The sequence below is a fragment of the Cinclus cinclus genome, chromosome 2 (assembly GCF_963662255.1).
Source record: "Cinclus cinclus chromosome 2, bCinCin1.1, whole genome shotgun sequence".
NCBI lineage: Eukaryota > Metazoa > Chordata > Aves > Passeriformes > Cinclidae > Cinclus > Cinclus cinclus.
In genome coordinates, this window is record NC_085047.1 from 37,926,724 (window position 1) to 37,940,494 (window position 13,771).

General features: G+C 39.0%; 1 protein-coding gene across 2 annotated transcripts in view; it reads right to left on the reverse strand.

Moving 5' to 3' along the window:
- The window catches only part of NOX4 (NADPH oxidase 4), a 98,033-nt gene that overhangs the window by 44,790 nt on the left and 39,472 nt on the right, over positions 1-13,771 (reverse strand). For both annotated transcript variants that reach the window (XM_062514223.1, XM_062514222.1), the window contains exon 12: positions 11,848-11,908. In XM_062514223.1, the coding sequence (XP_062370207.1) occupies positions 11,848-11,908 (61 nt within the window). The remainder of the gene's footprint in view (positions 1-11,847; positions 11,909-13,771) is intronic.

Sequence of the window (13,771 nt, forward strand, 5' to 3'; positions counted from 1 at the left end):
CACCTGCACGGAAGGTGCTCAGCTGTTCCCAGAGGGGAAGCTGCACTGTGCTGGATGCTGCACTCGGAGTGAACGGCGCTGACAGACATCCTGTGCGGGAAATGCCTGTCCAGCCAAACACTGAACTGAACTGCTAGGAATAACACTGGGGCTGCAACTAAGAAACAAAAGCCGAGAAAAGGGTACTAAGGGACTCCATTGATATCTAAAAATCATTGCCCTCGTGTTTTCAGCTGCCTGTCTCAGAGAACACACACAAATTCTTTTCTACAAGCACTAGTTACACTGAAGCATTACACGGGATAATGTGATCAGAGCTCATCTGGATCCTATTCCCTATATAAATGTTGCTAGTCAGCCAGGGATGATACACTGGGAAGAAATGTACATTTTTTCCAAAGATCTAATCACATCTGAGGCTCCATTTCTTGTAACAACCCTCAAAGGGCAATATCAAAACCTTAGCAGGAAATCATTTGAATGACTGACAAATGAAATGAGCCATTAGATACGGTTTTCCTCCTTTTTTTTTTTGATAGGTGGTAAAACCTTATGCACAAAAGTGTATCAGAAAATGTATCCAAAGCATGGTTTAATTACACCCTGATATGAGCAATTCTGTTATTTCTTCTTACATCTGAATTAGACGAGTCATTCTTGAGAAATTAAGCCAGACAACTGCCTGAATATAAACTACTATATACAACCTAGTCTGGGTAGTTTTCATTTATTCTAAATTCATAATTTCTTACAAATATCTATATATGTTGACTTAGCACTAGCCCTTCTGTGGACTTTTGTTAAAATATGCTGTGGGATCCTCTATGAGGTTGTCTTCTCCATCTTTCAACTATCATGTTATGAACATAATAGAATATTAAATATACATGCTTTTACATGACAGAAAGTCTGTTATTACTCAAGTCAAAAGAAAAAGTAGCCTCAGCCTTGAACAGGAGAGGAAAGCTAAAAAAATGTTATTATTCAATACTAAACTGGTAGTTATTCTCTAGAACAAAGAACAAGTGGTTCAACATGATTTGGATCAAACAGTTCCTCATATCACTGTGAGGAAATGACTTGGTACATCTTTATCTGAAAAAGTGATTTTGCCAGTTCCTGTAAATATAAACTATCATTAGATATCAGTTACCAGTCATGACCTGGCATATATCCCTGGTGCAATATATCAATGCACCATCACAAACTCAGCAATACATAATGGCACAGAAATTATAAAATCCTCTTCATGCAGACATGACACATTCTGGCGCATATGTGCTGGGAAGTATGGGACACTTTTATTATTATTTTATTTTATTATTATTTCTTAACAAATTTTTGGATTAAGAAATTGCTGCTCTTTTTGGAAATTGCACTGAGAAAATTTTATTTGCCATGCTTGCTAATAACAGGGTACAATTAGCATAATCCCTTCAACCCATAAAAAATGAAAACCTCAAGTCAGAGACACTATAAAAATGTCTTTAATTAGAAATGTTGCCTTTTTCAAACCAGTCACAGCTAAGCTCAAGAGACACTCAGCTGACACAGTGTAAGTGAAATCCTTGAGGGAAAGCCCTGTGCTATCAGGCTGGCACCAGTCACTTGGCAAAGCACAGCAAAGCACCACAGCTTTGACTCTGAAATGTGCGTGGGTGTCTGTGGCATTTTCCTTGAGGAAATGGCACTTACACTGTGTTTAATGAATAAAGGAATATGTTAAATTTATGACAGGAGACAGTCCTTTAAGCTGCTTGTTGCAGTGAAGAGCCCTAACTGCCCACTGATTTATTTTAATTTCATATAATATCAGGAGGCTTTTTGGAGGCTGTAGGTGTACTTGTTATCAATGACAGTACAGTAAAATCCTGACAGCAGACACTTGAGCAGTACCCAAAATAGCCAATAAGCTCTCAAACTCCTCCTCTCCCCAAAATCCCCCTTTGACACTGAAAGAAGTTGCTGTCACCTCCACTAAGTGCCTTTTTCTCCAACACATATAAAAACACTAATATGTTTATTTGGATCCACAGACTTTCCAGGCTCTCTCCCCAGTAGAGAAACATTCTCTCTTATTCATGATCATGGTGTTCACTACAGAATTTTAAGTTTTACTTTTATCTTACAATTTTTCTGATTCCAGGTAAGTCACAAAGCTAAGCAGTCATCCATGCAGAATAGCTTACCTTCAAATTACTAGGAACACAGTGAAGCTTTCTGTAAACCATTGTCCAAATTTTACTTTCTGTAGATGGTTTCCAATCAAACTGTTGTTTATCAAGGATACTGAGATTATAAGAGAAAAAAGGTAATAAAATTTAAAAACCACACCCAAATCCTGAAAGTTTAGGCATATGTGTGGGCACATATATATAAATAAAATGCAGTAGTTCGTGCAAGTCATAGTTAAGTTTTCTCACATGCTCTTCTCTTTTCCCAGTTTCCCTGCCAGAAAATGCACCCTGCCAAGATGTGAGTGTGCCTCTCTCCAGGAGAGAGTGAGACCATGGCATATTACAGCAAATATACCCTATGCTGGGAACCCAGCCAAGAGAAGATAAAGAAAGCTGGAGACATACAAATCCTAAGAGGCAGCTGGGAGAATTCATTTACTAGGCAATTTGATTGTTCATATTTCTCAAGGAAAAACATGCCCTAAAAAGTAGCCAGAAATGTTTTTTTCAGTCCCTTCTCTTTACTTTGACTTCGCTGCTTCTTTGTCAAACCTGCTGAAGGCACTGCATGCCTGGTTCTTTCCAGCTGTTTCAGTTGCTCTAATGAAAGATACTATTTCTTCCTACAAAATCTCCCTCTCATTAAATGTTATGTCATTATAATATACTTTGTTTTTATCTGCTAAAAATGTTACAAACTATATTAAGTCATGATATCCTTTTTGAAACAAGCTCTGACACTTCTGAGGAAAAAAAGCTTTAAAGAAAGTGGAAGAACAGGAGCATGCCAGAGCTGCAGAAATGTGGGTTATAGCATCAGTGAAATGAAATACAGGCTGCATCCTGCCTGTCAGCTGCTGTACAACATACCAAAGGGCTATTTATTGCTGTCACAGCACAGTCTACTCCATGTACCACAGTACAATCTCCTTTGCATTTTGGAAAGTGATTTCCAGGCTATGAATTCCCTCCTAGTTTCTCTTCACAGCACTTTGGTTAATACTGAGATAACAGAGTCCTTTGTCTCAAAAAAATGCCACATTCAGCATATAGCAGCCAGAATTTCAAATCTCCCTCAAATTGGGATGTACTAGTAATTAATTTACTTTGCTATATCTTAAACTTTATAGTATATTATACTTAAAGTATTTCTGCCTTGCTGCTTTTTGTAATTTAAGAACCTGATGAAAGGAAAAAACCTGAGTTTTAATTACAAAATAATTGAGTGAACTGGCACTCACAAAAGGATGCCTTTATATTAAAACATGGACTGCACTGGCAGTTTGACTCCATTCCCACTAGGAATGCCTCCACCTCTGTCTTCTGCACTTTGAGGCATAAGATCACGAGGTTCAAAGTTGAGTACAGAGCTGCAATTAGCATGTATTGGTGTGTGGATCATATAAAATGCACAGCCATAAATATTTTAAACCAAACTCTTCTGCTCATACCAGATACCAAAATATCTTTTTGGAAAAGCTGTGGACACTAGCTGGAATTCGGACAGCTCTCATAACAAGATGCTTTTAGTGCAAGTTCTGAGACTTGGTTTGATTTGTTTCTTTAAAATAAGTTAAATTTTTTGAGGTTACCACATACACCTGAATCCTATTTTTGCACCAGAAAACTATACATGTGGCTGGTGGCAGATTTTAATTAATAATATTTATGATTTAAAGGGATCCTTCTCCAGGAGAGGACTGGGGCAAAAGATAGCTGGGGCTGCAAGATTCCCCTTAAAAATTCTTGGATCACAAACTATTTCTTTATGGTGAAACTCAAATTTTCCAGCTCTTATTTGATGCATCTGAGAAACCATGCATATACAAAAGGATAGGATTGAGCAACAGGAGGGGGTGGCACATGAATGCAAAGCTGAGTTGCAAGGGACTGTAGGGAACTCATGATAAAATTTGGGGTGTAGGATTTGCCTTCCACAAACAAGACTAGCAATGATTTTAATGCATTTTGGAACGGAAAGCCATTTGCTGTTTCAAGGATGACTGAAATTCAGGGTAAGGACATGTAGCTAAAAAAAGTGGAGTAAATGTACTTAGAGAAAGAAGGAGAAAAAAAATACTGCAATAAAGGAGATGGGATATCCTAACTAGAACTTCAAAGTGAATATTATGGCAACAAGCAGTTATATAATGTTTATTGTGAAAATAGGAAACTTTGTCGATCGTGTTATTTGATCACAATGAAATTTTCAATGCTGTCAGAGTTTTAATCAACTCCCACAGAATTAACTGCTGAATGCAGCACAAATTCCAAGTGAATGATGGCCCCTCTCTCCCTTGCAATCCAAGCACCAGTAGCAGACAGGTAGGAGACAGCAAGGAATAAAGTTCAATACAAGGTAATGTGACAGGTCAACCACCACCATTACTGGTGGTCTTCATGCAAAAGAGAGCTACGCTTTAAATCACACCAGAGCCCAAACCAACAAGACTGGAATTGAAAAGCAGCCCTGCTTCTGTATTTCAAGGGAATGCTAGAAGTGGAGAAGGTACAGAGCAAAGAATCAGACAAATACAAGGTCTCAAAACTCAGATTTCATACAAGAGATAACCAAATAGAAGGTTCAAAAGTGCCATGCTCATTTTCTGTATGTATTAGCACACAAATGGGCAACAACTAAAATGTACACACATTTCCTAGTAGTGGGTCTTACACTGAAAAGAGGAAAAAAACAAAAAAAGAGAGGAAAAACAAAAACATGGAAATAAACTTACTAAGTTACGTAATCATCACAAAGTTGAGCTTCATTTTCACAAAGAGCACATGAAAGCTTGAAGCTGAAAACCCTGTGGATTACAGCCTCAAGGCTGTAATATAACTTCTGTATACAAATTATTCTGAGAAAGTATCAAGCATCATGCAGGACTTGGGAGAATGTAAAGATAACTGTTCCTTCTGATAATAGACTTTATAAATATCTACAGTTCCTACAAAAGTTTTTCAAATTTTTTTAAGGTTCTAAAACTGAAATAGATTTTTCCTCATTAACTGTGGCAATTTTAACAAAATGTTAGAAAAGGATCCCAAAAAGAACTATTACAAATCTACTTTTAAGATATTTATTTAGTTAAAGTGCAGTAAGTCAAAATTCCAAATCTGAAATGTGTCTGTTTTTTTCTTCTGTCCCCAAAGGAGAAGTAACAATAAACTGGGAACAAAGCTAGAAATTATGCAGGGATTTTTCAGCAGAACTTGGATGGCATCTAAGAGAATCTATTGCCTCAGGGAAGCACAGATATGCATGAAGAGCTGGTATTTTGATGCGAACACTTGTATTTCTCTAGAAACTATGCTCACACAGAGGAACCTGAAAATACAGCCAACTTTGTATATTCAGTGCTTGAAGCAGCTGTGTACCTCTGCACAGAAACTATGCAAGAACGAGTCAGCCTTAAGCAGACTTTAACAGAAAAATGGTGAAATACAGGCAACTCCAGAACAGCAACTTTGCTTTCTTAAGAAGGCAAACACAGCACACGTTGATTACAAAACCAGAACATGCCTGGCAGTCCACTCAAATACATGTCCTAGAACTTTTCTCTCTTGCAATTCTATTTTCAAAGTGGAGAGATTTTTGGGGTTTTTTTCACTACATTCATTCTGATTCTATCAGCTGCTACATGCTAATGTGCTCCACAGGCTTCACTCCTGTAGCTCCTAACAGTGCTGAAAATGTCTGAGGCATGACAAGAAATCCTGCAACATTGTGTTCTTAGATCAGTTCATAACTACAGCAACAGCCACACATCTAGTGCATAATGTATCAAAGGATAAAAATAAATTTACATCATTGAGCCATGTCATTTTCTATAATCCTTACATGATTAAGAAGTGCCTGGGGTATGAAAAAATGTGGAAGTTTACAAATAGCAGGATGCATCTAGAAAAGACTTCTGTAGGAAAAAAATTTCCATCAATGTAGCTTTCTCACCCAAATGTCTTTTTTTTTCCCCTCTAGACGTAAAACTCATTAACTGTTCAAACTGGATTTGACTCAAGTTACACTGTATTTGGTACTAAGTCAGCTGGAGTTCAACTAATGTAAAACAATCCAGGTCTGGAGCCAAAATTTCAGATGTGTTCACCTTCAGCACTAGTTCTTTAATCAGAAGAAAAGGGCTTTCAACCCCTTTTAGTCAGTAAACTAAATCTGTTCTCCATTTTCTTCAATCTCTTAATCCTGACTTTTCTTGAGCTTTTTTCATGAATAAATAAAATAAATAATGAGCATTAATGGCAATGAACAATAAAATTATTATTCTTCACTATACACTATGGTTAATTATACTGTTAAGGCATTTTAACTTCCCAGTAATGGAACCGTATCATTTTATTACTAATGTCAAATTTTAAAAGGAAACACAATTAAAGCTTTTTAGCACTCAATTCTGCTATCTTCCTCAGAAGTGTAAGCAAGATTCCCTGACAATACAAAAATTGTTAGTCATAAAAATCTATCAGTGGAAAATAACACCTATCTCATCTCTGTCCTGTTCTTCCAAAACCACACACAGATTTTGCTGGAACAACTGACAGCACCACGTCATTAACACCTTTACACCCTGCCAGGAATCTCATGGAATAACTAAACACAAAAAAATGTTACTATGGAATGGAAAAGGCCCAAATCAAACAGAGCTTGAGGTAATAGCAAAAGAGTTGAGCAAATGTGCATCACCAGTGGGTAGATATTTTTAAAGAAACTCAGTAGCATTTACAGTGAACCCGAGACAACCTTGTCACTTCCTGTGGACAGACTTTGTAGTCTTATTATTCCTTCTTGTCATCTTGTGTACCACACATACCTCATGTCAGAACCAAGATCCACTAACAATACAGTAGATACTGACTGAGTGATCTACTACTTCAATACATCTAAACCTGTTCTCAGGGTTACTGAACACAAAATACTGCCTCTTTGCTAGATCCTACACTTGCTGAGAAGTTCCAGGTAAGCACAGCCTTGAGATGCTTCAGGCATCCCTTAAAGCAGGAACTGCAAGAACTTAACACAGTCATACAGATACTCCTGACAAACTCTCCCAGACTAGAATGTTCAGATCATTTTTCCTTCAGAGGCACTTAAAAGGTATGTCATTTTCTTCTTCTGGTCAACATGAAAAAAATCTTTAGACAGGCTCCAAAATCCCAAAAAACCAAACAACTGCCTTCCTTTTTTTTGTCCCCCTCCTGTTTAAAAACAAGTAATCTGGGGTATATACTGTTTGTTGTTTCAGGTTGTACTCCATAGGGAATTAAACAAGATCCATGCTTTCATACATTTGTCATGCTCCGGAAAACTGTTGTTTTTAACTGAAAAATTGTTTGTTTGTTTGTTTTTTCCCTCCTGAAACTTCCTGCTCCAACACGGAACCTTCCAGAAAAAGGACTGTGACAATACGTGACAAAAATTCCCATTATGCTGTGTCAGGACTCCAATTAAGGTTGTCTGCACCTGAATGACCCAGTGACCAGGAATAACCCTATCTGCAGCAAAAAAAAAAAAAAACAAAAAAAAAACAAAAAAAAACCCCAAAGATATATATTTTCTGATGAGAGCTGGAGTTTATTAGAATGAAGCATAGCAGTATTCCATAATCTGTCTGTTCTGGCTCTTTGTGGACAGTTCCTGCACACATCACCACCTCCTGTTGCCACAACATTTAGCAACCTATAGGACAGAACTCTCAGATTCAATGGTTGGTACTTAAGTGCTCTCATGGAATCCCCACAATAAATACCACAGTGCTCAGGATAAGCCTTGAAAGTGTCTCTAGGAACATACACAACTACACAGCAGGATGGTGCCACTACTAGATAAAAATTATACAAATTACTGTAGAGCACAGAACAGCATCTGCGTTCTAAACACAATGCCACATCAATTTGTTCCAGCAACACTGCAACATAACAGCAGTGCTCCACTGCCTTAAGGCATGCAGTTCACCTCAACACCTCTGAGTGCTGCGTATTTGTTTTCCACAAAAACACGCTGCACAGCTTCTGATGCCTGTTGTTGCTGCATCATCAATATCACTTTCTGACTCACACCCTGAAGTTTGTCTAGTGAATGAGACACATTGTCTTGATACACTGCCATGTCTTTTTTTCACTGCTGTCAAGTTGCTGGATGCAAGGCATGGCTCTTGGTCTCTCTTTTTTCCTCCAGAGGTGCCAGATGAAATGTCAGCTTTAAAACTAAACAAGCTGTAGTACTTGAGGCAGCAGCAGCAAGCACAGAAGAGACAAAAGGCTGATAGATGACAACACTGAAGACAAATTAGACAGTAAGTGGGACAAAAAAAATTAAACTTGAAAAAATTGTGTTGTAAATACTAAGCCAACAATTACTTCAAAGGAAAAATAGGTGACCAAAGGTACCAAGAGAAGCAGAACATAAAAGATATTTAGAGGGGATGGCCAGTAACAAGATCAGCTTATTAGCTCATCCATGCATTTCACAGCTCTGACCTGTGCATGAGCCACTGCAGGACCCTCAATGTTACTGCAGGGTTTAAACAACCGCTGGCTCAGCTTGAAGAAGCCACAAAGAAGTGAAGACAGGCTGGCTCAGCTCTGCACCACAGGGTGAAACCAACCTGCATGTGTGCAATCACCACAGATCAACCCCTGTAAACACATCCTAACTTGGGCACCCAAGTCCTGACTGTCCAACTAAGCCGTGCTCCACAGCCAGAGATTTCACAGTGCAATGGAATGTTTTGGTAATACAAAAGGGGCTGACTTTAGCAGTCACATGTCAGCACCAGGACAGCAATTGCATAATCACAAACCCATTTTTAGGAAGATCTATGATAGCTGTTCCCCTGTTCACAATATCCACGGCACATGGCAAAAGATGGAAGGAAAAATCAAATTAGAAACATTTATATAGGAAAAATCACAACCAGTTGGCAGTTACCTACCTCTGAGGCAGTGAGGTAGATATAAATATATAGATATATATACACACTCTTTACAATGAATGAAGAGAAAAAGGCATGCTTGGGGCCTGACTTGTCTTATCCTAAACTAGACATATAAACAGGTCAGAGGACTACAAAAGAAGCTATGGGAACCATTTCAGGTGAAAATACATGCTCCAAAGGCATCTGAGGGCACATTACAGCAATACCAGTGCCTGTGTGTCTGTTCTCTGTGATGAACATGAAAGTTAAGCACTATATAGTTATTAATACAAGCACAACACGGGTGAGAAATAGGAGATCTCAGATTTGTATTGGAAAATTATGTGGGTGCTTACATAATGTAAGGGAAGTGTCTGCTTTTATCCAAACCTGCTTCTGAGGGGGGCAGATTCTCAGCTGTTCCAAGCAAGCTCAGATAGCACCATTTCACTTGAATGGAGCATGAAACAGGGTGTCTAGATTACCAGCTGGTTTGCAAAGATCTCAGAGCTACTGTTTTTGTAGCTTCTTCCTCTCTTACCTACTTCTTCTGTCCTACATTTTCCATTATTCAAATAATTGATTTTAAGAAGCAAGTAACAGCCTGAAAATCTACTAAGCCTCGGCTCTTACGCAAAGTATTGTTTCCGGAATGACTGACTTTTCCAAAAGCTACTTCTTTCAGCTTATTTTATTTGAAATCTAAATTTATGTACACTCGATATGGGCAATAAATGGCTTCCCATCAACAGCAACTTCTCATCAGGAGTTGAAAATACTATTACCTCTTTTCTATTGACCTGCAGTTGGTTTCCCAACCTACAAAACAAGGTATTCTATTACATTTTCAAAATATCAGTCAGAGACATTGTTAAGAGACTTGACCTGAAACAACGTGCCGAATTGTTTTGCCAGCAATCTGTACTCCCTCTCCTGTCCTTGCAGTAAGTGGCAAGAAATGTTCCTTCACCGTATCTCCCAGGTGCAGGCAGCAGAAGCTAAAGCTATCCAGAGAAGAAATACCTCAACTAACCAGTTCTCCTATGCATTTCATGGCATATCTGCACCTCTCTTGTAGCCTTTTAGTTTAGGCTTGTAATTGAGTTCTCTGAAATAAATCTCATCAGGTCTCTTTGGTGTCAGGTATAAACTGTCAGGAATGGGAGACGGTGACACAAAAGAGAATTTTAATAAATAGGATAAAGGCTGAGAGAATAGGTCATGAAAAGACCTCAAATGACAGAATGTCTCATAAAAACTCCTCCAGTCTAATATCCTGTCTGCAGTAGCAGCCTTTAGAGCACGCTTAAGAAAGATAATAAAGAATGTGGCAAATATAATAATCCTTCCTCAAACAGTCAGCAGATTACAGACAATTATTATTTGTCACAGGGCTCAAGGGAATGAGTGGGAGCAGGGCTCCCTGGTACTGATGGGCATAAAGGGCTGGGTAAACCGTCTGTTTCTCAACAGCACATCTGACACTGGGAGAGATATCTCTGGTTAGCAAAACTACCACAATAAATGGTCTCTGTAATGTGACATTGTCCTGAATATTACACAGTCCAGCTGAGGCAGACCTTCCTTTCAGGAGACACTATAGATTGACTTGGGAAGATTATACATAAATGCTAAAAGAAAGCAATTCATACCACAGAAGTAATCAGAAAACTGTAAAGATGCCACTTACTTTGGAAAAATCATTTAGGTAGTACTTCTCCATCCCACTTTCCCAAATAGCCTGCTGTCACCTCCCACACAGGAATGATGTTTAACAACAAAAGAGCCATCATTCTGAGGCAGACCAAAGGCTAATCTGCCCTTGTCTGGCCAACACTTTATGCAAGAGAGAAAATCAGGGGGATTATGGAGCACATGTGCATATGGCATTGCCCTCCCAGCCTTTGCCTATTGAAGTCTTGCAGAGGCAAGTATGCAGCCAGACTGGAAAGTTCAACAGATATGCACAGACTTATTATCTCTGCATTGGTCTAATCCCTATTAGGGCAACAATCTCATTTGACTCCATTCCACAAACACACAAGCTGATATAAATTAACACGGAGAACATTTCTTCATAAGAAATGAACCAGACCCTGCTGTGTATCTGTCTTCCTTACAAGGAAATGCTATGCTGAGCAAGAACAAAGTCAGACACTAAGGAATAAAGACAACTATCACTTGAGTATACAACTGTGACAGGGAGCACCAAATCGCCCTACTCCTCTGCAGGGAATCCTGGCTTACACCCCTGGTCTGGAGGACATTCAAAGAGCAATGGAAGAGCATGAAAGAACATGAAAGCAAACCTGCAATCTCAGTGTACCACAGGCGTTAATTAACCTGGCTGCCATCCAAACTGTTGGCATCAAAATCCGCTTATCTGGGAGCTGCACATTTCTGCAGACACTACTATGTACAGAGGCACCGCACTGCGTAGGGGTAGCAGGCTACCCAAAAACAAGAAAAAGAGGCAGAAATGGAGGAATGCTGAAAATTATTACAGTGCAGTCAGAAGATCAGTTAGTAGTTGGAAAAAACATGTTATTTGAAGAAATGGTACATCTGAATAAAGCAGGGATTGCATCAAGAATGTAATAAAAACAATTTCGGGAAAACCAGCATGAACAATCTCTAGTGATAATACACCACAGTCAAGGAACAATTGTGCTGAAGCCAGAAAGTGAGAAAAGTTCAAGTAAAGGCATTTGTCTCTGAAAAGGAATTGTTTTTCTACATACCTGTCCAGTCTCCTACTACTTTTAGGTGGACCCCAAACGTTGCTTTGGTATCTGTAGGGCACTAAAAATATTAAATATATTAAGCACCACTTCTGAGTAACAAAAAAAATAGCAAAATGCATTAAAAATACAGTTGTTAAGATAGAACCTGGTGTAAATAAGTCATTCCAAAACAGCCACACAAGCAGCTGTACCCTTAAAGAAGCAAGTCTGTCATCAACACAGTTGGGGAAGCTAAGCATGCCTAGTATCCATTCAGATTTAACCCTTTCTCCTGCTCACAGAGGAGTTTGGATGCTTGCTTGGGGGTGTGATTTGTAACAGCCACTTCACTGAGCAGTACTCAGCAAGGGTACCAACAACAGAATGGAAACACTACTCTACTATTGACACATCAGATGCAGGGATGCAGACAAACTTCACACAGTAAGGCCAGTGTTTGCTGTCTCATTGCAGTATCTTTCAACAAAAATATCAAGCCTAATTCTCCGTATAAAGGCAAGTAAGTGGCCCCTCAGTTGGGAAGTTTTAGACCGGCAGCAAAAAGGTCTCTTTTGGAGGTTTCTGTAGGGTTTTTTGCTCTGGGTTGCCCCAGCGCTCTCTGTGTTTCACAGGAGGCTGACTGATTTTCTTAGTCCAACCATCCACAGTCCCAGTTCAGCACATCTTCTACAAGATGTTATTGCCTGCTTCCATTAAGTTAATGGCAGAATACCCCTTATTTCCTGCCAGAATAGGTTTAAACTTACTATATTTTACATCACCCTTATGACTAACTCTTTTCTGCACTGTCTTGGAAAACTATCCCATAAAAGTGAGATTTATTTCACTTTAGACTTTTGGAAATATATTTTCATATTTATAACTAGCTATGAGACATCCTCATAGAGTCTGGAAAAATCTCCTTGGGCTTTTAAATCTTACCAGAAGAAACATGCCCACCTGGGCTACCACCTGGAGTGAATTTCCCCCAGTTTAAAAGAGAGAAAGAATTTGGATGATCCATTCCACCAAAGCAGTAAGAGGACTGGATAGCCTAACATTCAAAGAGAGGTCAATAAGGGAATGTGCTTGGGTAACCCATAGAAGAGAAGCCTTGGGGAGATGCCTATCTAGCAATAACTTTAAAAAAGAAAGCTATAGGGAAGATGAAGGTGCTCTCTCTCTTCAGTACCGTGCATAGCAACAAGACAACAGACCAGGAGCAGAACTTGTCTCAGGGGAAATTTCACCTGGATATAAAAAAAAATGTTCTGCATCATGGAATAGGCAACCAGGGAAATGGTACCATTTCTCCTGCTAATTCAGCTTCACATGACCCTGAATAACCTCATCCACAGCCCTTGCACCAGAAGGTTGAACCAGATGATCTCCACAGGCCTCTTCTGACTTTCAGACTTTCCTATATGGCTATAATTTTAACTTTGAAATTTGTATTTACATTTTTTTACTGCACAGAAGACTTATTTTACCTCTTTCATCTCTGTAAACACAATTACAGACAGTAATTGTGGCTTTTTCCAGACTGTTGGAGAATATATTCCAGCATCTTAAGAAATATTCAAAGACAGTTTTTCAGAAGCTTAATCATGAAAGTGGGTAAATTTTCCTGTGTTATTAACAGACCACCAGGAATGTGTAATGAAGTGCAACGAAAATATTCTCTTATATATTTCACCTTCATGAAATCACAGAATGGTATGATAGCTGAGACTAGAATGCACCTGTGCAGATTGGCTGCTTTGATCCCCTTGCCAGAGCAGGGTCTGCAAGAACAGGTGGCCCAGGAGAGCATCCCATTGTGCTTTGAATGTCTCCAAGGATGGAGACTCCACAGCCTGCCTGGGCAACCTGTACCACCCTCAGAGAAAAAGTGGGGCTTCTCTTAGGTCCAGAGGAAACCTTCTATATAATATATCACTTT